A 26,990-nucleotide genomic window follows, 5' to 3' on the forward strand; every position below is an offset into this window, starting at 1 on the left:
AAAGGAAAGATTGCTCAAACAACAATATGCAGTGAGACAAGACAACGAAGAGAGACAAGCAACTCAGAAAAATTTCAATCACTTGACTAATATCAGAAGTCCTCATCTGATATACTTGAGCACACTTACAAGATCATTCATCTGCTGCTCAAATAAACCCTCGCCTACAGTTCACATATCTGATCGTCAAGGATCATCCTAGGGTTTTCAAGCCTCTCGACCGCTCTGCAGTCTGAGAAGCTCAACTCAACTATACTCAGTGTTGAAGAGACTTGAAGCTGCTCTGAAAGCTTCCACCAGTCTGATAAGAACTGAGAATCTTATCTGTGTAAATCTAGGAGTTTCGGATTAGGCATTGGATAAGTCCTAAGTCTGAAGTGGGTGTATTACAAGACGTTGTAATAACCAAAGTCTTCTAGTGAATTCCTTCCTAAGTGGAAGAAGGGGAGACGTAGAAGGATTAAGCCTTCGAACTTCCATAAAATCGTGCTTTAGCATTTACTGCAACTTATCTCACATCCTGCTCATACATTGCATTATAAACTTTGCATCACTAAAACCTTTGAACTATTTCCGCACTATTTAAGTTGTTCAAAACATTTTAGAAGTTGAGAAAACTGATTAAGTGAACTAAACCTCACTTGATCTTTCTAAAGAAGTAGAAGAAAAGTTTCAGAGTGTATTCACCCCCCCCTCTACCCTCTGAACCGATCCCAACATATATATATCGATGTTTCAACATATTTTTATTTACAATCCATACAAATAAAAACCGAAGCCATGATGATTCTTTCTCACCCTCTCTCTGTTCCACTGCAACCACGCCTCACCCAGCCCCCCGCTTTCCGTCTCCATCTTCCAACAATTTCTTTCCTCCGCACCACATGTTCTCCTCCCTTCACATACGGTGACAAATCAAATTTGAAACGTACTCCAATCATGGCGGCTGCGTCCGATCTCGGTGGTGATCAGGAAGATGGCCGAAAAAATGCACTTGAAGAATGCTTTTCCATATCAGATCCATTGTTTGTTAAAGTGATTGCTACAAAGAAGAGTCATAATAGTGCTATTTTCGCGAAAGAACTGGTGCATGCTACAACTAAAAAAATGCATCCAGCTTACACTCCTCTGTTAGCCGATACTTGGCAATCCCTTCTGGAAGAGGAAGACCTTGAGGACAGACTCGGCCAGGAGATGAATCTTGCGGTGAATGTATTAAAATAGTGTTTGAGATTGCTTTCAGAAAATATTTTTAAGCTTTAATTTTTTTTCACAAAATTAGTGCTTCATAATTACCTAAATGATTGAAAGTTGTTTTCTTAGTACTCTTAAATGATACGCAAATGTAATGCAATGCGATGTTTGTGAATGCATGGAAATTTAAACATGTCTGTAATACATTAAATGCACAAAATATATAAAGTATAAAAGATTTTCATTTCTTTCTCTCTTTTTTTTTTTCCCCTTCCATAGTCTGTTGACTTAATTTCAAGACAATAAAAGCTCAAAACGACATTTAAAAAGATAATGAGTTTGAAATTTGGGAGCATCACTACTTGAAAATGACCGACTCGGGCGACTACGCTACTTCTGAACCAACAAGAATATATTTTGTATCAGGCTAGACTTTCATATATACATTGGTTGCAATAGGATTTGCACTTGAAGAATTAATTTCAAAGCCTTCTGTGTTTAAATATCTTATAAATAGCACTAATATAAGAAGAAAAAAAAAGTTCCCCGGATACAAAATTAGTGTTACACCAATAAATTTTTACCATGTGTTACACCTAATATAATATATATTTAACAGACAATTAAACACATAATCGATTATTTATGGCATCACATTTTGATACTCAAGTTAAAAAAAAATTTACATCATATCGGTTATCCACATCTTATAATTAATTATATCTATACGTATCAGCGATACGTAATTTGTACATTAATTTTCTATTTGATCTAAAAATTCCGAAAGGTGCAAATAAATTTAATTTTCAATACGTACAATTAATAATTGTAGAAATTAATTTAGTAATCATTTTTGTATATATAATTAAAGTTATAATTACATACACTAAAAAGGGAAAAATGTTATTCATGCATCCGCATGCATTCCAATGGACTAAAGGACCTTCAATAATTAACGTGTCTTCCTCATGATAAATGTACATCAAACTCTAGATCGTGCATTTTTTGGTCCAACAGATTTTTTTTTGCTCGGATAGAGAATCTGGGTTTTTTTTATATAAAAAAAATTTGAACCGGGACAGACCGACTGTCCCGGATGATTATATTAGATTGTCAAAGTGATCATGTAAGTAGAAATGTAGAATGCTATACTTTTTTATTATTATTTAATAAAAAAGAAGGCAGATGAGGCAAGAGACCCCCAGTGATTACGCCGAGTCTTTTGCACTCACCCCTTAATGACGCCAGCTCGTCATCAAATTTTCTCCCGGAATTTCGAGACCTCTCTTCTCGAAATTGAAAAGTTTGGGCAAGCGATAAAATCTGCAAAGACCCATAGATAAGGAGTATTGTTTACTACATAAAAATCATAACAAATATCAAACGTATAATAATATACCTGGAAGGCAGACGAGGCAAGAGACCGAGTTAATACTTCGGTAGGCTGAGGCAGTAGATGCAACCTGTCATGATCTCCAATGAGATTAGCTCCGGTTCGCCAACCAATCTCTGAATCCTTCAAATCCCAAAAAGAACCAGCATTATTCTTGTGATTCACACCCTCCAAGAACAAGTGACGACCCTCACAAGTATCGGGAGGAACTGTTCGTTCATCCTCACGTCTTCTTTTTGGATTTATTCTACCATTAGCATTCTCCCTAGTACGGGTATCACGGTCAGCATCATTTCTTCTACCACCATTCCTTCGGTCACGAGTGTCAGTATTTTTAGATGGAGGACCAGAACAATTGACACGGTCGGATGGCCGGGCGAATTCCTCCTCCTTGGAATCCCATGGGAATTGTGATTACCTCGATCCATTGGTGACTCTTTTTTCGATGTCTTTGACGGAGTTTTCTCGTTTTTCTCTATGCAAGCGCGAACCTCCGCCAAACTTAATTTGGATCCTACAAACAAACACAAAGAGAAGAGTGACAATGATCAGTAAATAAATTTAATAAATTTTAAATTACCACGAGTAGAAGAATCCAAAGAAGACGCAAAATACAGTCATCAAAATTCAATTTGAACAAAGCATTACCGGCAGGAATCAAACTTTTTGGGTCAACCAACTCCTGGAAGAGGCCTAAGGAACGACATTCAAGTTGCAATTCACGGTGGATTTTGCTAAAAATAATTTTCCTATGGCCTGGATTCCAAACTATGGGAACCTCCCAACCATAATCCCATACATAAACAAAATTTTTTCTCCAATCATTTTTTGGAGATGGACAACGAGATAAAAACTTACAATCTCCCCGAGGTAGAAAATAAGTATAGGAACCCGGCATGGAGCGACGCACCGAGAAAAGCGCATAGAATAAGTCTATAGTCGGGGACATTTTGATTTCACTCACTCTACGTAGGAAACACGTAAAGAGGAGAATCGCACTTGGTGTTAATTGACTTAAACTCACCCCGAGACTATCTACAATTTCTATCAAAAGGGCATGAGGAGGGAGCGAGAAACCAAAATTAAAGTACTCCAGATATACAGTAAAATATCCCGGAGGCGGTTCATGGCAAAGATCTCCATTTTTGGGAATCTTAAGGATATTTTTAGAGGATAAGTCAAATTTTTTTACTTGGACTTAAAATCTCCGACTCGTCCAAAAGACGCTCGCTCACTCCTCCCGAAGACTCTTCAGAACCACTATTATCGCAAGAATTCGGGTTTCTATCAATTTTTAAACAAGGTGGTCTCGTCATATCACGAGATACCACTGTTTTCAAATCACTCAAAGAATATAAACATTCGTCAATTTCATTGTCATCGCCAGATTCAGCTGGCGAGGAGGGATAAATTTCTCGGTTAGCAACCAACACCGAAAATACTTTACCCCGTGGAGGATGCCCTGCAATGATTTTTTAGAAAAAATATATATAAAATAAAAATATATATTTTACCAAAAAATAATATTAATTAAATAATAATAAATCAAATAATAGCATTAGATACATGGTAATTAGTTCTTAAATAATATGCATCGTGTATATATATGTATATGTATATCTATCACAGATGGGTTCATCTTCTCCAACACCGTCCGCCGCCTCACCACCGGCCGCAGCTCCCTTCGGCGAGCCGTTGGTCGCTCAACACCATCATCTCCGACCGGCTGCTTACCTCGCGTCGTCGCGCCACCCCGGTCTCCGGCAGCCACCAGCAACTGAGCTGCCGTCGTCCTAGTCCCGTCGAGTCCAGATTTGGATAGCTCGAAGGCTAATCCATGGCTGGGACATCGACGATAGTCATTCACCGAGTCCAGATCTGGGCGTCTCCATGAGCAGTCGAGGAGGTCCCATAGCTGGCCCTTGGCTCCTCGGTATCACCATCGCATCACCATCGCATCACCATCGCACCACCATCGCCTCTCCTATATGTTGCCGCCCACTCGTCGTCTCGACGAAGAAGATGATAACCCATAGCCAGCGATGGAATATTGATACACATATACACATATATTCGATATATACATACAAATAAAATCTCCAATCTAAGGGATGAAGCGGACGAAGCAAAGGAAAGGGATGAAGCGGACGAAACAAAGGTAGGAGGAGATTTGAGAATAATATTGTGTAATTAATAAAGGTAAGTGAGTGGGAAAGAATCTGAGCACGTATACACAAGACCAAACTTGTTCCAAACTAAAAAAAAAGGGGGACAGAAGGTGGAATATAGTAATTAAAATATTTAATACCTGCCATAGGCGTCCAATGAATTGTATTTCCTCTAACAATTTGGAGAATGCGACCTAGCAAATACTGCAAAAAAGATTCAAAAATAAAATCGAGTTAGTAAGTTGTGATGAGTGCTATACCGCAGTGCTGAATTTATAATGACAGTAGTTGATAGAATCCTACTTGGTTTCTACAATTAATATTCTAGCAGAATTTTAATTCTATCCAATTACATGGGGATTGTTATTATTCTACCAGAATTTTAATTCTACTACATCACAGTCCTAATCAGATTTCTCCATCATGGTTTCTCCATCATGGTTTCTCCATACCTGACCGGGCAGGTCGATCCCCGTAATTTTCGTAGTGGCTCAAAATATTCGTTCTCGGCAATTAAATTTTTGACAATACTCCGATACAAATTCTACTCTCGGGCCTCTCCACACACGCGACATGCCCGAGAGTGGGGGGCCTATGATAGGTTACACCTAAAAATTCAACTGGGCCTGAGCCCAATCATGAAGGTCCACTCCGAATATTTTTAAGGCCCAAGCTTATTTAAATATTATATATATTTAATTCAAGCAGGCCCTGAATTCTACAAAGGCCCATAAGAGGCTTAAGCCCGTGAAACTCTCCGAATATCTATAAATAGCTCAAGTCACTTCATTATTAAGGTACACACTTTCTTAAGCAATAGATCGCTCTACTCTCGATTATTATTCCTTGAGTAATAACTGACTTGAGCGTCGGAGTGCCTTCGCCGGGAACCCTCTCGGCTCCTCTGACTTTGTTTTGTGACGTAGGAACAACCCACTGAAGATCTCCATCGGGAACATACAAGGACTTACTGATACTCCGGACTTTGCGGAAGCAACGTGTCACATACAAGTGATTTTTGGCTACATCAGCTTGGCGCCGTCTGTGGGAAACTGTTCATTACGTCATTGAGAACACATATTACTTCAAAAATGTCTCAAGGAAATATTAACAATGGAAACGCACCGCAGAGTATTACTCTCACCCGTGAAGACTTGACCGCGCTAATGGAAAACACAGCCGCACTCGCAGCAAAAGATGCAGTTGCTCGGTACCTAGAAACTCGCAAGCGCAAAAGCAGCAAGAAAAAGGCTCAGACTGAAGGCTCGTCATCTCTTGACCCTAACAACGGAGACCCAAATAAAGATAAATCTAAAGTGAATGATAAAGATCAAGGGGGGACCAAGAAAAATACTGCTCAGAAAGACGGTGAAGCAAGTGTTCACACAGTTCATGACATTTCTGGCAAAAACAAGATCACTAATCCAGCTCGGAAGGATGGATCTCGCACACATGTAACTGGAGAGAATATTTCCGCAATTTTGCCGTCACGCCGAAGCCCCTTCACTGATGACATATTATCTGAAGCATTACCAAAGGGAGTCAAAATCCCCAGCTTACCTGAGTTCGATGGAACGAGTGACCCCCAAGACCATATTGACAAATTCTACGCGAAAGCGGATTTGTATGATATCACAGATGCTGCATACTGCAAAATTTTCCGAACAACATTATCAGGAAGAGCGCTCACATGGTTCAACAAGTTACCCTCCGGATCTATTGCCAATTTGGAGCAACTTACTGACTGCTTCATCCAGCAATTCTCAATTAACAAAAAATACCCAAAAACAGCAGCATATTTGTTCACAGTTATTCAAAAAGAAGGAGAATGTCTGAGGGACTATGTTCGGCGATTTACTCATGCGGTGCACGAAGTCTTACATGTGAACCATGATTTGTTAGCCGGAATAATGCAGCAAAACTTGCGTCATCGGAAGTTCAAGGAATCAATAGCGGGAAGGCCGCCCAAAAACCTAGAGGAATTACTGGAAAGAGCTGAGAAATACATTCGGGTTGAGGAATCTATTGAACCACACTACCTGAATAAAAGAAAGAGAGAAGAAGATAAACCAGATATTAGAAAGCGAGACGAGAAGCGAATAGCACAGAGCCCCCGTCTCCAGAATACACCCCTCAATGCACGTCTGACCGATATACTGGTAGTGGCTGAAAAACAAGGATTGCTACGTCCCCCTCGCCCAATGCAGAATAACCCAAAGCGCCTACGTTCGGAAAAGTATTGTCATTTTCATAAAGATAAAGGCCATACTACAGAAGATTGCTTCAGTTTGCGAGAAGAAATTGAAAAACTCATAAAGCGCGGACATTTGGGGAATTTCGTGGACAAGTCCCGCGGTGAAAAACGAGATGACAGGCGTCAGGACGAACAACAAAAACATGACTACCAAAAGCGCCATGACGGAATTGGGAAACAGCATGAACGAGCGGATGAAAATTTGCCCTCGGGAGGGGTAATCGCCGTAATCACTGGGGGGCCTGCTTGTGGCGACTCGAACAATGCAAGAAAAGCTCTTCTGCGAGCAGCAAAAGGAACCAACAATTTATCCAGCCCCACATCCTTGTCAATATGTGAAGTTGAAACCATCCAAGATGGATTATCATTCAGTGACAAAGATCTGGAGAACCCTCGGGGTACCCATAATGATGCTTTAATCATCTCAGCCACAATCTCCAATTTTTGGGTAAAGAAAATTCTAGTGGATTCTGGAAGTTCGGCTGACATAATTTTTCATAATGCATTCGTAAAGTTGGGTATTAGTAATGCACAGTTAACTCCAGTCAACACTCCACTAGTCGGATTTTCCGAAGAAATAGTTGAAGCTTTGGGAGAGGTAACGCTTCCTCTATCCTTGGGTTCTTACCCCAAGCGGTCTACTAAAATGGTGAAATTCCTTGTGGTAAAAGCTTCATCTGCGTACAATGTGATATTGGGACGACCAAGTCTCAATATATTCCAAGCCATCGGATCGACATATCATATGAAGCTGAAGTTTCCGACTCCGGGAGGAGTAGGAGAAGCCCTTGGTGATCATCGTCTAGCTAGAGAGTGTCATGTAGTGACTCTGCGGGGTTCGTCAGAAAATCGGAAAAGACAAGTCTCTAGTGAGGAAAAACCATCAAAACCCGGAAAACTTTTGCGTGAAAATGGAATACATTTGGTGGATGAAGAAGCTGAGAGCAAAGAGAGAATAACAGCAACCGAAACTCTGAAACATGTGGCAATCATTCCAACTGATCCCAAGAAAACCCTAAAGATCGGGACTGAATTACCTCCTGAACTGGAAGAGAAGTTGAAAAATTTTCTTGGGCGCAATTTGGACGTGTTTGCTTGGGGTGATGAGCATCTGCCAGGAATACCTCATGAATATGCGCTTCATCACCTCCATGTTGATCCGAAAATGAGACCGGTGAAGCAAAAGAAAAGAGCATTTGGTCCAGAGAAAAATCGGCATATAGCCGCGGAAGTGGAGAAACTCTTAGTGGCAAAGTACATCAGGCCAGTTTCATACCCAGATTGGCTTGAAAATGTGGTTTTAGTACCAAAACCTGGAGGAAAGTGGCGTTTGTGTATAGATTTCACTGATCTCAACAAAGCATGCCCCAAAGATCCATTTCCACTCCCTCGAATTGACTTGTTAGTCGATTCGACAGCAGGATGCGAGCTGCTCACTTTTCTTGATGCATATCAAGGATACAATCAGATCGGCCTAGCGCCAGAGGACCAGGAAAAAGCAAGTTTCATCACCGATAGGGGAATTTATTGTTATGATGTAATGCCGTTTGGTTTGAAAAATGCTGGAGCTACTTATCAGCGTCTGGTAAATACCATGTTCGAACACTTGATCGGGCGAAACATGGAAGTTTATATAGATGACATGCTCGTCAAGAGTATTCAAGCATCTAATCATTTGGAAGATCTTGAGGAATGTTTCAGTATACTCAGAAAATACAGGATGAAACTTAATCCGGATAAATGCACTTTTGGTGTACGAGGAGGCAAATTTCTCGGTTATATGGTGTCAGAACGAGGAATAGAGGCCAACCCGGAAAAAATCAAAGCAATTTTACACATGAATCCTCCGAAGAGTGTAAAAGGCATCCAAGAGTTGACAGGACGTTTGGCCGCCCTCAACCGATTTATCTCAAGATCTGCAGACAAGGGTTTACCATTTTTCAAAATGTTAAGGAGTGGGAAAGGTTTTCAATGGACAGAAGAGTGTCAGCAAGCATTTGACGAGTTGAAAGTACATCTGACCTCTCCGCCGTTGTTGGTAAAACCAAACGAGGGTGACACCCTGTTAATTTATCTGGCAATATCTGCGGAGGCGGTAAGTGCAGTATTGGTTTCTGAAGTAGGACGTAAGCACAAACCAGTTTATTATATCAGTCGAACTTTACACGGAGCAGAATTAAGATATACAAAGATCGAGAAACTGGCACTGGCTTTGGTAATTGCAGCGAGAAAATTACGTCCTTACTTTCACTCTCATCCAATAATTGTACTCACCAATCATCCTCTCAAACAAATTATCTCGAGTCCTGAAGCATCAGGAAGAATGGTTAAGTGGGCTGTTGAACTCAGCCAATATGGAATTGAATATCGCCCGCGTCCAGCGATTAAAGCACAAATTCTGGCTGATTTTCTAGTAGAAATGACAGTAACTCAAGAAGAGAGTTCCACCCAAACATGGATGGTTTATGTCGACGGGTCATCAACCTCTACAAGAAGCGGTGCAGGTATAGTTGTGGAGAGCCCACAGGGAGATAAATTTCAATATGCCGTCAAATTTCGATTCCCTGCAACGAATAATGAGGCAGAATATGAAGCTTTCATCATGGGAATTAAATTGGCCCTGTCAGTCGGAGCAAAGAGACTGACGATACACAGTGACTCCCAACTTATCGTCAGTCAGGTTAAGGGAAATTATGAAGCGAAGGAAGATAAAATGTTTGAATACCTCACTCAAGTAAACGAGCTTCTTTCGCGTTTAGACAGCTATGATATAAAGCAGATACCTAGAGGGGAAAATGAGTCAGCAGACCGCCTTGCCAAGTTAGCAAGCTCCTTGGCCAACATTGATAATAGGAAAATTACATTCCTAACTTATGGCAAGGAAGAAACTGATGGAAGTGATGTTACAATCTTCTGTGCTGATAGCAAAGAGCCTAGTTGGAAAGATGAAATAATCGAATATTTAAAGCAAGAGAAATTACCTGCTAACCAAGTCGAAGCCCGAAAACTTAGAGTGAGAGCTGCTCGGTTCACGATCATTGACGGAGAACTGTACAAAAGAGGTTTCTCTTCACCTTACCTAAAGTGTCTAACGCCAGCTAACGGAAACTATGTGCTCCGTGAAATTCATGAAGGAATATGTGGAAATCATTTAGCTGGCAGAGCTCTCGCGGGGAAAGCATTGCGCCAAGGGTACTTTTGGCCAACGATGAAGCAAGACGCTATGGAGTTAGCAAAACATTGTCATGCATGTCAAGAGCATGCTAACTTCCATCACCAGCCGGCTACAATCTTACAGCCCCTGGAAAGTCCTCTACCTTTTGCTCAATGGGGAATGGATTTGGTAGGTCCTTTTCCTCCTGCTACCGGACAAAGAAAATTTCTGATAGTAGCTGTGGATTATTTCACCAAATGGGTCGAGGCTGAACCATTGGCCAAAATATCCGAGAAAGATGTAATCAATTTCTTATGGAAGAATATAATATGCAGATTTGGCATTCCTCAAACCTTGGTTTCAGATAATGGAACTCAATTTTCTGGAGCAAAGATAAAAGACTGGTGCAGAGGACTCTCTATCAGGCAGTTCTTCACTTCTGTAGGGAATCCTCAAGCAAATGGGCAAACCGAGGTCACCAACCGAACCATTCTGCAGCACCTCAAAACACGTCTAGGCAATGCCAAAGGAAAATGGGTGGATGAGTTGCCAAGTGTTCTATGGGCATATCGAACCACTTCACGCTCTTCAACTGGAGAATCTCCTTTCAACCTGGCCTACGGAACGGAGGCTGTGGCTCCTGCCGAAATCGGAGAGCAATCATGGCGAGTGAAACAGTACACTTCATCTGGAAATGACCAAGCCCTCCGAATTTCATTGGACTTAGTGGATGAACTGAGAGATGAAGCTTCAACACGAGCCGAGAGATATCGAGCTTGTATGACTAAAGCATATAATGACAGAGTCAAACCAAGATCTTTCCAAGTAGGAGATCTGGTATTGAGAAAATCTGACATCTTGAAGTCTGTGGGCAAGCTGGATCCGAAATGGGAAGGCCCCTATAAAGTAATTGAGATCGTGAAGATGGGAACATATCGCCTCCAACATTCAGATGGAAGAATACTTCCCAGGCCTTGGAACGTGGCCAATCTGAAGAAGTTTTATGCATAAACTGCAGCTCTCGTCAATAATAGGCTAAATTTATTAGCATATTTTCCTTATGTTTTCATATTACAATTTTGTGATACATTGTTCAACTAATTTGATTATTGTTTTTATATAAACAGATTACTTTGTCGAAAGCATATCATATCTCCTCTCCTATACTAACGCTTACTTACGACATAAACGTCATAGACCCTAGCAATCATAAAAAATTCCCAACAGTAAGAGGCTTGGCCAGCCCCTTGGGACATTTGAACTTATGACGCTGTAAGAGGTCAGGACGACATAATAACATTATAAGTCCCGGGATACCTCACCACGCACCAAGTGGGTTTAGGAATTCCCCATGAGACAAAATCTTGGGAGATTGATCCCCTCCCAAGTACTCCATTGTTAAAGCGATAGTATTTTATTCATCAAACAAGTATGCAATAGCAACTTCAAAATGCAAAAGAGATATGATAATCGACAAATCCTTACTTACTCAAAAAGAAAAAAAAAGAGTCTATGACTTTGACTCTCTCAAAAAAATTTTTTTGCCCAAAAGTGGCAAGAAATAATAAAGCTAAACTGGTCCACGGCTCCAAAGAGTAGTCTCCATATAGCTCTGATACACACCGTCATTATTGGTTGTATAAGCTAAAAATTCGAACGCAAAGCTTCGATCATCTCCTCATCACCCAGACCTCCCAGTAAATCTCCTAAGGGAGGATCCGAGTCATCGTCAACTCGGGCAATACTAGGCTCCGGAATTTGGGGGTGAATCATCATAATAATTTCCTCTGGAACTAGTTGAGTTTTCCGTAGTTCTTTGCGGCAATCCACTACAACTTCATCATGAATAACGATCGCCCGCTGAATCACTTCATCTCTAAAATCTGTGGACTCTCGGTAGCATTCAATTTCTTTTTCTCCGGTACTTCGCAAGAGATTCTTGCCTATTGATGAATTGAGAAAAGTCTCACCGGTCTCCGATTCATGGGAATATTTTCCCCTAAGTAGCTCCATATCCTTGCACATGGCATCATACTTTTTGGATTTCTCTTCAAGCTCCTTTTGTGACTTGAGAAAATCATCTCGGGCCTTAGCACCTTCCTCGCCGAGTCTTTTGCACTCACCCCTTAATGACGCCAGCTCGTCATCAAATTTTCTCCCGGAATTTCGAGACCTCTCTTCTCGAAATTGAAAAGTTTGGGCAAGCGATAAAATCTGCAAAGACCCATAGATAAGGAGTATTGTTTACTACATAAAAATCATAACAAATATCAAACGTATAATAATATACCTGGAAGGCAGACGAGGCAAGAGACCGAGTTAATACTTCGGTAGGCTGAGGCAGTAGATGCAACCTGTCATGATCTCCAATGAGATTAGCTCCGGTTCGCCAACCAATCTCTGAATCCTTCAAATCCCAAAAAGAACCAGCATTATTCTTGTGATTCACACCCTCCAAGAACAAGTGACGACCCTCACAAGTATCGGGAGGAACTGTTCGTTCATCCTCACGTCTTCTTTTTGGATTTATTCTACCATTAGCATTCTCCCTAGTACGGGTATCACGGTCAGCATCATTTCTTCTACCACCATTCCTTCGGTCACGAGTGTCAGTATTTTTAGATGGAGGACCAGAACAATTGACACGGTCGGATGGCCCGGGCGAATTCCTCCTCCTTGGAATCCCATGGGAATTGTGATTACCTCGATCCATTGGTGACTCTTTTTTCGATGTCTTTGACGGAGTTTTCTCGTTTTTCTCTATGCAAGCGCGAACCTCCGCCAAACTTAATTTGGATCCTACAAACAAACACAAAGAGAAGAGTGACAATGATCAGTAAATAAATTTAATAAATTTTAAATTACCACGAGTAGAAGAATCCAAAGAAGACGCAAAATACAGTCATCAAAATTCAATTTGAACAAAGCATTACCGGCAGGAATCAAACTTTTTGGGTCAACCAACTCCTGGAAGAGGCCTAAGGAACGACATTCAAGTTGCAATTCACGGTGGATTTTGCTAAAAATAATTTTCCTATGGCCTGGATTCCAAACTATGGGAACCTCCCAACCATAATCCCATACATAAACAAAATTTTTTCTCCAATCATTTTTTGGAGATGGACAACGAGATAAAAACTTACAATCTCCCCGAGGTAGAAAATAAGTATAGGAACCCGGCATGGAGCGACGCACCGAGAAAAGCGCATAGAATAAGTCTATAGTCGGGGACATTTTGATTTCACTCACTCTACGTAGGAAACACGTAAAGAGGAGAATCGCACTTGGTGTTAATTGACTTAAACTCACCCCGAGACTATCTACAATTTCTATCAAAAGGGCATGAGGAGGGAGCGAGAAACCAAAATTAAAGTACTCCAGATATACAGTAAAATATCCCGGAGGCGGTTCATGGCAAAGATCTCCATTTTTGGGAATCTTAAGGATATTTTTAGAGGATAAGTCAAATTTTTTACTTGGACTTAAAATCTCCGACTCGTCCAAAAGACGCTCGCTCACTCCTCCCGAAGACTCTTCAGAACCACTATTATCGCAAGAATTCGGGTTTCTATCAATTTTTAAACAAGGTGGTCTCGTCATATCACGAGATACCACTGTTTTCAAATCACTCAAAGAATATAAACATTCGTCAATTTCATTGTCATCGCCAGATTCAGCTGGCGAGGAGGGATAAATTTCTCGGTTAGCAACCAACACCGAAAATACTTTACCCCGTGGAGGATGCCCTGCAATGATTTTTTAGAAAAAATATATATATAAAATAAAAATATATATTTTACCAAAAAATAATATTAATTAAATAATAATAAATCAAATAATAGCATTAGATACATGGTAATTAGTTCTTAAATAATATGCATCGTGTATATATGTATATGTATATCTATCACAGATGGGTTCATCTTCTCCAACACCGTCCGCCGCCTCACCACCGGCCGCAGCTCCCTTCGGCGAGCCGTTGGTCGCTCAACACCATCATCTCCGACCGGCTGCTTACCTCGCGTCGTCGCGCCACCCGGTCTCCGGCAGCCACCAGCAACTGAGCTGCCGTCGTCCTAGTCCCGTCGAGTCCAGATTTGGATAGCTCGAAGGCTAATCCATGGCTGGGACATCGACGATAGTCATTCACCGAGTCCAGATCTGGGCGTCTCCATGAGCAGTCGAGGAGGTCCCATAGCTGGCCCTTGGCTCCTCGGTATCACCATCGCATCACCATCGCATCACCATCGCACCACCATCGCCTCTCCTATATGTTGCCGCCCACTCGTCGTCTCGACGAAGAAGATGATAACCCATAGCCAGCGATGGAATATTGATACACATATACACATATATTCGATATATACATACAAATAAAATCTCCAATCTAAGGGATGAAGCGGACGAAGCAAAGGAAAGGGATGAAGCGGACGAAACAAAGGTAGGAGGAGATTTGAGAATAATATTGTGTAATTAATAAAGGTAAGTGAGTGGGAAAGAATCTGAGCACGTATACACAAGACCAAACTTGTTCCAAACTAAAAAAAAAGGGGGACAGAAGGTGGAATATAGTAATTAAAATATTTAATACCTGCCATAGGCGTCCAATGAATTGTATTTCCTCTAACAATTTGGAGAATGCGACCTAGCAAATACTGCAAAAAAGATTCAGAAATAAAATCGAGTTAGTAAGTTGTGATGAGTGCTATACCGCAGTGCTGAATTTATAATGACAGTAGTTGATAGAATCCTACTTGGTTTCTACAATTAATATTCTAGCAGAATTTTAATTCTATCCAATTACATGGGGATTGTTATTATTCTACCAGAATTTTAATTCTACTACATCACAGTCCTAATCAGATTTCTCCATCATGGTTTCTCCATCATGGTTTCTCCATACCTGACCGGGCAGGTCGACCCCCGTAATTTTCGTAGTGGCTCAAAATATTCGTTCTCGGCAATTAAATTTTTGACAATACTCCGATACAAATTCTACTCTCGGGCCTCTCCACACACGCGACATGCCCGAGAGTGGGGGGCCTATGATAGGTTACACCTAAAAATTCAACTGGGCCTGAGCCCAATCATGAAGGTCCACTCCGAATATTTTTAAGGCCCAAGCTTATTTAAATATTATATATATTTAATTCAAGCAGGCCCTGAATTCTACAAAGGCCCATAAGAGGCTTAAGCCCGTGAAACTCTCCGAATATCTATAAATAGCTCAAGTCACTTCATTATTAAGGTACACACTTTCTTAAGCAATAGATCGCTCTACTCTCGATTATTATTCCTTGAGTAATAACTGACTTGAGCGTCGGAGTGCCTTCGCCGGGAACCCTCCCGGCTCCTCTGACTTTGTTTTGTGACGTAGGAACAACCCACTGAAGATCTCCATTGGGAACATACAAGGACTTACTGATACTCCGGACTTTGCGGAAGCAACGTGTCACATACAAGTGATTTTTGGCTACATCAGCTTGGCGCCGTCTGTGGGAAACTGTTCATTACGTCATTGAGAACACATATTACTTCAAAAATGTCTCAAGGAAATATTAACAATGGAAACGCACCGCAGAGTATTACTCTCACCCGTGAAGACTTGACCGCGCTAATGGAAAACACAGCCGCACTCGCAGCAAAAGATGCAGTTGCTCGGTACCTAGAAACTCGCAAGCGCAAAAGCAGCAAGAAAAAGGCTCAGACTGAAGGCTCGTCATCTCTTGACCCTAATAACGGAGACCCAAATAAAGATAAATCTAAAGTGAATGATAAAGATCAAGGGGGGACCAAGAAAAATACTGCTCAGAAAGACGGTGAAGCAAGTGTTCACACAGTTCATGACATTTCTGGCAAAAACAAGATCACTAATCCAGCTCGGAAGGATGGATCTCGCACACATGTAACTGGAGAGAATATTTCCGCAATTTTGCCGTCACGCCGAAGCCCCTTCACTGATGACATATTATCTGAAGCATTACCAAAGGGAGTCAAAATCCCCAGCTTACCTGAGTTCGATGGAACGAGTTACCCCCAAGACCATATTGACAAATTCTACGCGAAAGCGGATTTGTATGATATCACAGATGCTGCATACTGCAAAATTTTCCGAACAACATTATCAGGAAGAGCGCTCACATGGTTCAACAAGTTACCCTCCGGATCTATTGCCAATTTGGAGCAACTTACTGACTGCTTCATCCAGCAATTCTCAATTAACAAAAAATACCCAAAAACAGCAGCATATTTGTTCACAGTTATTCAAAAAGAAGGAGAATGTCTGAGGGACTATGTTCGGCGATTTACTCATGCGGTGCACGAAGTCTTACATGTGAACCATGATTTGTTAGCCGGAATAATGCAGCAAAACTTGCGTCATCGGAAGTTCAAGGAATCAATAGCGGGAAGGCCGCCCAAAAACCTAGAGGAATTACTGGAAAGAGCTGAGAAATACATTCGGGTTGAGGAATCTATTGAACCACACTACCTGAATAAAAGAAAGAGAGAAGAAGATAAACCAGATATTAGAAAGCGAGACGAGAAGCGAATAGCACAGAGCCCCCGTCTCCAGAATACACCCCTCAATGCACGTCTGACCGATATACTGGTAGTGGCTGAAAAACAAGGATTGCTACGTCCCCCTCGCCCAATGCAGAATAACCCAAAGCGCCTACGTTCGGAAAAGTATTGTCATTTTCATAAAGATAAAGGCCATACTACAGAAGATTGCTTCAGTTTGCGAGAAGAAATTGAAAAACTCATAAAGCGCGGACATTTGGGGAATTTCGATTTTCATATGCATGCTCACGATTTTCCTCTCCATGTTTGGTTCGGGGCTGAGGGTTCGGTCAGGCAAGGTCCTAGGGTGTCTAAGGCTCGAGCCATGGCAGGGCTTGAGGCTGAGAAGGGCTGGAACGATCGGTTTTGGAGCAAGGGGCGCAGCCGAGACAGATTAGGGTTTTGGGAGAAAAGGCTACGGCTTGGGAGTTTGGGCGTGCATGGGGTCAGGGGCCTGGTGTGGCTCGAACCGGCAGGACCCTGGGAAGGTCCTGCCGGCGGCGCTCCGGCCGGTCGTGGCCGGAGCAGGGCGGCAGCAGGCGTTGAAGGCCTGCTGCCCAAGCCCTCGGCGGCCGAGAGAGGAGTAGGAAGAGGCGGGTCGGGTTCTAGGGTGAGGCTTGGTCCGGGTCGGGTTCCTGGGTCCGGGTCGGGTCAGTAGGTTAGTGGGTCGAGTTAAGTGGGTCCGGGTCTGGGTTTGGTGGGCCGGGCTCGAGTCTTTTTATTTTTAAAATATTTTATGAATTAATGAGTTTTTGAGTAAATTAAATTGAAATAAAATTATTTGGACTCCCAAATAATTTTATTTGAACTTTTAAAATTTTAATTAAGTTAGTCCATAATTTTTATGGGCTTTTGGGCCCATAAAAGTTAATGGGCCAGTCTTTGGGTTTTTGGGCCCAATGGGCCAGTTTAAGTGTTATTGGGCTTAGTGTAATTTTAATGGGCTTAATTAATTTAATTGGGCTTAAAGTTTAAGATATTGGGCTTAAGTACGTTAATGGGCCAGATTTAAGTTAATGAGCTTGAGTGTAGGGCCAGCAGTCCAGAACTATCAATGAGAAAATTACATGTGTCCTGATTATATATTTAATTATTTTTATGCATTTAAGTTATTTTAATATTTATATGTTAGTAAGAAAATTAAATTAAATATATATGAAGGACACACAATTTATTTAAGTACATGCATTCATGAAATCAATTTTTATGCTATGATTGAAATTCTATGGTTGAGCAAATAAAATATTTTAGGTGGAAATTGAAGTAGTGTGGCCATTTATGGGCAGTTTTCTGCCATTTATGTATGGGCAGTTTCTGCCATTTATGTATGGGTGGTTCGCCACCAGCCTCGTACGATGGTTTCTTAGACTGATCAGTCGCACTATAAGTATGGGTCACACTTACGGATAGGACCATTCGATGTTAAGAAAATAAGTGCTCAACAACTCAGTATGTATGATATTATGTATGTTATGTATTATGTTATTTATGTTTATTTATGTAAGTTATGTTATGAAATTTTAAGCATGCTCATTCATGTATATGTATGTATTAGTATTAAATTGATTTAAATTATTTTAAACTCTTGTTAGTATGCATGTTGGGCCTCTAGGCTCACTGCACTGATATGGTGCAGGTGAGTACGTAGAGGAGCAGGTTACTCCTACCGGTGGTGAGGACGTATGAGCAGCGCTGCAGTAGCCCCGTGACCGTGACAGCTTCTGAGTCACCGTGCTTGAGTCTTATGATACATTTTATTATTTTTAAGGGTTGAGGTGTTTGGAATATTTTATTAAATATTTTAGTGCATGCACACTTTTTATTTATTTTATTTATGCAGTATATTTTGAATTATAGGGGTTGACTCAGATATTTATTTAATTCAAAGAATGCATTTTATTTAAGTATTTAAATTGTTTATTTATTTAGTCATGAATTTATTTTAAGTATTTTAATTCAGTGCATATATGTATGGGCATATATGTACATATTTTATTTAGTAGTATAAAAAAAAAAAAATTTCCGCATATTTATTTATTATAGAGCTAGGGTCGTTTCAGTTGGTATCAGAGCACGGTCCTTGGAGGGGTCACTACTGCTATGCTAGCTCAGAAATCCACGCTACCGGTTTGTAAGTTTTAAATGTTTATAGTATGATTTAATTTCTAGAATTTAAGTTAGCCTTAATTTTAAACACTTAGTTATGCAAGGCGATTTACGTAAATAAATATGTGGTGGTGCAGAATGCCTCCCAGACCAGTGAACCGACGTGGGGGACCTCCACCTCCACCTCCACCTCCACCTCCACCTCCACCGCCACCTCCGCAGCACCCCATGACAGCACTGGAGCAGGCCAGTGCGACGATGATGGCAGGGATTACTGCTCTGTTGGAGCAGCAGGCGGCACGTCCCAGACTGTCCCATGAGGAGGACGTCGCTGAAAGGTTCCAGAAGAAGGGGCCTAAGGAGTTTTTGGGGACCACCGATCCTTTGGTGGCTGAGGGATGGATTCGCTCTCTTGAGTCCATCTTCGATTATATGGGGATCACAGACGCCGACAGGGTGAGCTGTGCGACGTACATGATGCGAGGCGATGCAGCCCTTTGGTGGGAGGGTGCAGTTAGAGGGGTCCATCTACCTACACTGACGTGGGCCGAGTTCAGGCGTATCTTCTACGCCAAGTACTTCACCGAGGATGTGCGCAGTCGCATGATCCGTGAGTTCATGAGTCTCCGTCAGGGAGACAGGTCGGTTGTGGAGTATGTGAGCCAGTATGAGAGGGGCTGTCATTTTGTGCCCATGATTGCTGATAGTCCGCAGGAGAAGCTGCGACAGTTTGTTGAGGGCTTGAGGGCTGAGATCAGGCATGACGTACGTATGGCAGACGTCTTTACATATGAGTCTGCAGTCAGCAGGGCCTTGCGTTCCGAGGAGGGACGGAGGGAGATACAGAGAGAGCAGCAGGGTAAGAGGCAGTTTGTGCAGACAGGGTATCAGCGACCATCTTTGCAGCCACCTGCGAAGAAACAGTCTACAGGGCCATCTAAGGGCCCGAATCAGCAGAGGCCTCAGGGGAAGCCACAGCAGCAGACTAGGGGCGGGGCCCCTACTCCAGGGAGATATCCAGTGTGTCCGAAGTGCCAGAAGATGCATTCTGGGCAGTGTCTATTGGGAGCAGGAGTCTGCTATCGTTGCAAGGAGCCAGGGCATCAGATTGCCAACTGCCCGCAGAGGAAGAATGTCAGTGGGCGAGTTTATGTGATGCAGGCTGAGGAGGCAGACCCATATACCTCCTTGATCACCGGTATACCTAACCCCTAGAACTTTTTCAATTCTTTGCTTTTGTTTAATTGCGATTATATCTGAATGCCTGTTACATGAGTTTAATTATCAGCATGCTAGAATAAGAATTTTGTTTCTTTGTGATTAGAATTAAGGATTTTAGTGTTTTAACCTTGGGAGCATAGTGGTATGAATTGTTGGGAATCTTCTGCGTGCAGGGAGAATTCTAGTTGGAGGCAACTCCACGTTTGCGTTGCTAGATTCAGGAGCCACGCATTCGTTTATCTCCCGAGATTTTATCAGACGGATAGGCATTTCACCGGAGGTTGTAGACAGTGGTTACGATGTTACCATGCCATCCGGACAGATTATCACTACCACTAGTGTCATCAGGGATCTGGCATTGGAGTTGCAGGGACACTCCATTCGAGCAGATCTAGTGGTTCTTCCATTGACTGGGTTTGACTTGATTCTGGGTATGGACTGGCTATCAGTTAATGGAGCTTCGATTGATTTCCGGCGTAGGACAGTGTCAGTGAAGCCAGCAGGAGGTGAGATGTTTACTTTCTTTGCATCTCAGTCTAGCAGTATTCCTCAGATGATATCACTTGTTCGTGCGAGGAAACTGTTGCGCAATGGATGTCAGGGTTTTCTTGCTAGTGTGGTCACTACCTCAGACGTTTCTAGCAGATCTTTATCAGATATAGAGGTGGTACGTGACTATCCAGATGTTTTTCCTGACGATGTTGCAGGAGTTCCACCAGTGAGGGAGGTGGAGTTCAGTATTGAGTTGTTGCCGGATACTGTGCCTATCTCTAAGGCACCGTATCGACTTGCTCCTACAGAGATGAGAGAGTTGAAGGAGCAGATTCAGGAGCTGTTGGAGAAGGGCTTTGTTCGTCCTAGCTTTTCTCCATGGGGAGCTCCAGTGTTGTTTGTGAAGAAGAAGGACGGCAGCATGAGATTGTGCATTGACTACCGAGAGCTCAACAGAGTCACAGTGAAGAATAAGTATCCGCTACCGAGGATAGAGGATTTATTCGATCAGTTGCAGGGAGCTTCGGTATTCTCCAAGATCGATCTGCGATCTGGTTACCATCAGCTGAGAGTCAGAGATTCAGACGTGTCTAAGACTGCCTTTAGGACACGATATGGGCACTATGAGTTCTTGGTGATGCCCTTTGGGTTGACCAATGCTCCAGCAGTTTTTATGGATCTCATGCATCGTGTCTTCCAGCCGTATCTAGATCAGTTTGTCATTGTATTCATTGATGACATATTGATCTACTCGAGGAGCATTGAGGAGCATTCACAGCATTTGCATACAGCCTTGCAGACTTTGAAGGAGCATCGACTGTTTGCAAAGTTCAGTAAGTGTGAGTTTTGGTTGGAGCAGGTGGCGTTTCTAGGCCACATTATTTCTAGGGATGGGATTGCAGTGGATCAGTCCAAGGTGCAGGCAGTGAGGGATTGGGGGATTCCAAAGAATGCTTCGGAGATTCGTAGCTTCTTGGGTTTAGCAGGATACTATAGGAAGTTCATCAAGGGTTTTTCCTCTATTGCAGTACCCTTGACTTCCTTGACCAAGAAGAACGCGAAGTATAGTTGGAGTCCAGATTGTCAGAGGAGCTTTGATCAGCTGAAGGATGCACTTACTTCAGCACCGGTGTTAGCTATGACAGTGCCACATGAGGAGTTAGTGGTGTACACCGACGCATCCAAGCTTGGTTTGGGCGCAGTACTTATGCAGAGTGGCAGAGTTATCGCATATGCGTCGCGACAATTGAAGATTCATGAGCAGAACTATCCGACGCATGATTTGGAGCTTGCAGCAGTGGTATTTGCGTTGAAAATCTGGAGGCACTATCTATACGGCGAGAAGTGCAAGATTTTCACCGACCACAAGAGCCTCAAGTACTTCTTCACCCAGAAGGAGTTGAACATGAGGCAGCGCAGATGGCTTGAGCTTGTTAAGGACTATGACTGTGACATTAGCTACCATCCGGGTAAGGCTAATGTAGTGGCAGATGCTTTGAGTCGGAAGTCGTCAGTGGTATCATGTTTGACTGTACAGTTACCACTACAGACCGAGATTCAGAGATTTGGTTTGGAGTGCTATCCGAGTGGCCATGCACCGAGCTTGTCAGTGTTGACGGTGCAGCCAGTTCTGCGAGATCGGATTAGAGAGGGACAGTCCACTGATGAGGAGCTACAGCGATGGAGACAGAGAGATGAGGCCAGAGGTAATCTCTTGTATACAGTGGAGGATGGCATCGTTCAGTACCGTGGGAGGATGTGGGTACCGAACGTTGATCAGTTGAGAGCCGAGATTCTAGCAGAGGCTCATGCATCTCCGTACTCCATTCACCCCGGAAGTACGAAGATGTACCGAGACTTGCAGTTATTGTATTGGTGGCCTGGGATGAAGAGTGACATCGGGAGAGTGGTGTCAGAGTGCTTGACTTGTCAGCAAGTCAAGGCAGAGCATCAGCGTCCAGCAGGACTTCTTAGACCTCTCCCTATTCCGGAATGGAAGTGGGAGAATATTACGATGGACTTTGTGGTTGGCTTACCGAGGAGTACCAGAGGGTGTACAGCGATTTGGGTGATTGTGGATAGACTCACCAAGTCAGCTCATTTCTTGCCGGTAAGAACTACTTACACTTTGACACAGTATGCAGAGCTTTACGTCAGAGAGATTGTTAGACTGCATGGCATACCAGTGTCTATCGTGTCAGACAGAGATCCGAGGTTCACCTCAGCATTTTGGAAGAGTCTGCACACAGCTTTGGGGACTAGACTTTTGTTCAGTACAGCATTTCATCCCCAGACAGATGGGCAGTCCGAGAGAGTGATCCAGGTCCTCGAGGATCTTTTGAGAGCTTGTGTCATCGATTTTCGAGGATCTTGGGAGACTAGACTGCCATTAGTGGAGTTTACCTATAACAACAGTTTTCAGTCGTCTATAGGTATGGCTCCTTATGCAGCACTTTATGGGAGGAGATGCAGATCTCCTGTGCATTGGGATGAGGTTGGTGAGAGGATTTTGTTGGGTCCAGAGATTGTGCAGCAGACAGCTGACATCGTGACGCAGATTCGAGATAGGATGAGGACTGCGCAGAGTCGGCAGAAGAGTTATGCAGATGCCAGACGACGAGATTTGGAGTTCGCAGTCGGTGATCACGTATTTCTGAAGGTGTCACCTATGAAGGGAGTAGCGCGTTTTGGACGGAGAGGCAAGCTTAATCCGAGATATATAGGGCCATTCGAGATCTTGGAGAGAGTTGGCACGTTGGCCTATCGTTTAGCTCTACCTCCAGGGCTAGCGGCAGTGCACAACGTTTTCCATGTATCCATGCTTCGGAGATATGTCTCCAACCCGTCGCATGTGTTGGATTTCGAGCCCTTACAGTTGCCACCAGATCTTGTGTACGAGGAGAGACCAGTGCGGATCTTGGCTAGAGAGGAGCGGAGGCTTAGGACGCGGGTCATACCGATGGTCAGAGTCCAGTGGCTGAATCACTCGGAGGAGGAAGCTACTTGGGAGACCGAGGAGGATATGAGGACTCGCTACCCGGAGTTGTTCGGGTAAGTACTTTAATTTCGAGGACGAAATTCAATTTAAGGGGGGGAGAATTGTAACACCCGGTATTTTTTAATTACATAAATCCGCCTGCATAATTAGGATATTTAATTATTTAAATTTATGATTTATGGGTTAAATAATTATGTGAATTATTTATGCATGATTTAATTTATTTTTAAGCATTTAACCCATAATTAGTAATTTTTATGATTTTTAGTATTTTTATTATTTGATCGCGTAGACGGGCCCGTGGACGGACGAGATGACAACTTTCTAGCCAAATTATTTTATGAACCTTTTTGGAGCCTTAAAATATTATTCTGAGTTTTATTATCTCAAAATTTTAAGTATTTAATTTTATTTAATTTTAGGGGTCATTTTTATCCAAAATTAGTCAAAATATTGACTTTTTAGTATTTTTAAAATTCCCCTAAATTAATAATTCGAGATTTGTTATTTTGTTATCAGATTTTTAAAGTTATAATTAGGAGTTTAAGTTATATATTTAATATTTAAAACCTTTTATATTTAATTACTTAACCTATATTTTATTTAACACAAAAATTAAACCTAATCAACCTAAAACCCTTAGCCGATCACCCTCCTTTTCTCTCCCAATCAGCCGCCACCCTCCATCTTCTTCTTCATCGATTTTCAACCCTAGGAACTCCATAGAAGGTCGGTTTCAAGGTTCCAAGCAAGCCAAGGTCGTCCCGTCGTCCCGAAGTCTTTCCTACACGTGTTAAATCCGTATCTACGGTGAAAGGCATGAATTCTTTCCTATTTTCGTACAATATCAGTATATATTATGTAGATTATGTTAGGCATCGAAATTCTTTTAAATATTTTTCAGAAAATTCGATTGAAGGTGGTTTTTGGTGCATTGTTCTTCGATTTTCATATGCATGCTCACGATTTTCCTCTCCATGTTTGGTTCGGGGCTGAGGGTTCGGTCAGGCAAGGTCCTAGGGTGTCTAAGGCTCGAGCCATGGCAGGGCTTGAGGCTGAGAAGGGCTGGAACGATCGGTTTTGGAGCAAGGGGCGCAGCCGAGACAGATTAGGGTTTTGGGAGAAAAGGCTACGGCTTGGGAGTTTGGGCGTGCATGGGGTCAGGGGCCTGGTGTGGCTCGAACCGGCAGGACCCTGGGAAGGTCCTGCCGGCGGCGCTCCGGCCGGTCGTGGCCGGAGCAGGGCGGCAGCAGGCGTTGAAGGCCTGCTGCCCAAGCCCTCGGCGGCCGAGAGAGGAGTAGGAAGAGGCGGGTCGGGTTCTAGGGTTAGGCTTGGTCCGGGTCGGGTTCCTGGGTCCGGGTCGGGTCAGTAGGTTAGTGGGTCGAGTTAAGTGGGTCCGGGTCCGGGTTTGGTGGGCCGGGCTCGAGTCTTTTTATTTTTAAAATATTTTATGAATTAATGAGTTTTTGAGTAAATTAAATTGAAATAAAATTATTTGGACTCCCAAATAATTTTATTTGAACTTTTAAAATTTTAATTAAGTTAGTCCATAATTTTTATGGGCTTTTGGGCCCATAAAAGTTAATGGGCCAGTCTTTGGGTTTTTGGGCCCAATGGGCCAGTTTAAGTGTTATTGGGCTTAGTGTAATTTTAATGGGCTTAATTAATTTAATTGGGCTTAAAGTTTAAGATATTGGGCTTAAGTACATTAATGGGCCAGATTTAAGTTAATGGACTTGAGTGTAGGGCCAGCAGTCCAGAACCATCAATGAGAAAATTACATGTGTCCTGATTATATATTTAATTATTTTTATGCATTTAAGTTATTTTAATATTTATATGTTAGTAAGAAAATTAAATTAAATATATATGAAGGACACACAATTTATTTAAGTACATGCATTCATGAAATCAATTTTTATGCTATGATTGAAATTCTATGGTTGAGCAAATAAAATATTTTAGGTGGAAATTGAAGTAGTGTGGCCATTTATGGGCAGTTTTCTGCCATATGTATGGGCAGTTTCTGCCATTTATGTATGGGTGGTTCGCCACCAGCCTCGTACGATGGTTTCTTAGACTGATCAGTCGCACTATAAGTATGGGTCACACTTACGGATAGGACCATTCGATGTTAAGAAAATAAGTGCTCAACAACTCAGTATGTATGATATTATGTATGTTATGTATTATGTTATTTATGTTTATTTATGTAAGTTATGTTATGAAATTTTAAGCATGCTCATTCATGTATATGTATGTATTAGTATTAAATTGATTTAAATTATTTTAAACCCTTGTTAGTATGCATGTTGGGCCTCTAGGCTCACTACACTGATATGGTGCAGGTGAGTACGTAGAGGAGCAGGTTACTCCTACCGGTGGTGAGGACGTATGAGCAGCGCTGCAGTAGCCCCGTGACCGTGACAGCTTCTGAGTCACCGTGCTTGAGTCTTATGATACATTTTTATTTTTAAGGGTTGAGGTGTTTGGAATATTTTATTAAATATTTTAGTGCATGCACACTTTTTATTTATTTTATTTATGCAGTATATTTTGAATTATAGGGGTTGACTCAGATATTTATTTAATTCAAAGAATGCATTTTATTTAAGTATTTAAATTGTTTATTTATTTAGTCATGAATTTATTTTAAGTATTTTAATTCAGTGCATATATGTATGGGCATATATGTACATATTTTATTTAGTAGTATAAAAAAAAAAAAATTTCCGCATATTTATTTATTATAGAGCTAGGGTCGTTTCAGTTGGTATCAGAGCACGGTCCTTGGAGGGGTCACTACTGCTATGCTAGCTCAGAAATCCACGCTACCGGTTTGTAAGTTTTAAATGTTTATAGTATGATTTAATTTCTAGAATTTAAGTTAGCCTTAATTTTAAACACTTAGTTATGCAAGGCGATTTACGTAAATAAATATGTGGTGGTGCAGAATGCCTCCCAGACCAGTGAACCTACGTGGGGGACCTCCACCTCCACCTCCACCTCCACCTCCACCTCCACCGCCACCTCCGCAGCACCCCATGACAGCACTGGAGCAGGCCAGTGCGACGATGATGGCAGGGATTACTGCTCTGTTGGAGCAGCAGGCGGCACGTCCCAGACTGTCCCATGAGGAGGACGTCGCTGAAAGGTTCCAGAAGAAGGGGCCTAAGGAGTTTTTGGGGACCACCGATCCTTTGGTGGCTGAGGGATGGATTCGCTCTCTTGAGTCCATCTTCGATTATATGGGGATCACAGACGCCGACAGGGTGAGCTGTGCGACGTACATGATGCGAGGCGATGCAGCCCTTTGGTGGGAGGGTGCAGTTAGAGGGGTCCATCTACCTACACTGACGTGGGCCGAGTTCAGGCGTATCTTCTACGCCAAGTACTTCACCGAGGATGTGCGCAGTCGCATGATCCGTGAGTTCATGAGTCTCCGTCAG

At 42.3% G+C, this 26,990-nt stretch overlaps 1 protein-coding gene and 1 long non-coding RNA gene across 2 annotated transcripts; both read right to left on the reverse strand.

Moving 5' to 3' along the window:
* Positions 1 to 4,895: 4,895 nt before the first annotated feature.
* On the reverse strand, positions 4,896 to 15,563 carry LOC140885396 (uncharacterized). The gene is made up of 3 exons (XR_012150926.1): positions 15,477 to 15,563; positions 14,755 to 14,818; positions 4,896 to 4,959 (listed from the first exon to the last, which is right to left on the reverse strand). It is a non-coding gene; the product is annotated as an uncharacterized lncRNA (long non-coding RNA).
* Positions 10,468 to 12,949, reverse strand: LOC140884789 (uncharacterized). The gene is made up of 2 exons (XM_073291648.1): positions 12,454 to 12,949; positions 10,468 to 12,377 (listed from the first exon to the last, which is right to left on the reverse strand). Exons 1-2 carry the CDS (start codon positions 12,874 to 12,876, stop codon positions 11,808 to 11,810), a joined length of 993 nt encoding a protein of 330 aa, XP_073147749.1. The 5' UTR covers positions 12,877 to 12,949; the 3' UTR covers positions 10,468 to 11,807.
* Positions 15,564 to 26,990: the final 11,427 nt, after the last annotated feature.

The sequence above is a fragment of the Henckelia pumila genome, chromosome 2 (genome assembly GCF_033568475.1).
Source record: "Henckelia pumila isolate YLH828 chromosome 2, ASM3356847v2, whole genome shotgun sequence".
Lineage (NCBI taxonomy): Eukaryota > Viridiplantae > Streptophyta > Magnoliopsida > Lamiales > Gesneriaceae > Henckelia > Henckelia pumila.

Excerpts from the sequence above, each read along its gene's own strand:
- LOC140884789 (XM_073291648.1), bottom strand. The coding sequence starts at position 12,876 with ATGGATCGAGGTAATCACAATTCCCATGGGATTCCAAGGAGGAGGAAT. Across the intron at positions 12,378-12,453 it reads TTGCCTCGTCTGCCTTCCAG|ATTTTATCGCTTGCCCAAAC; the intron begins GTATATTATTAT and ends GGGTCTTTGCAG.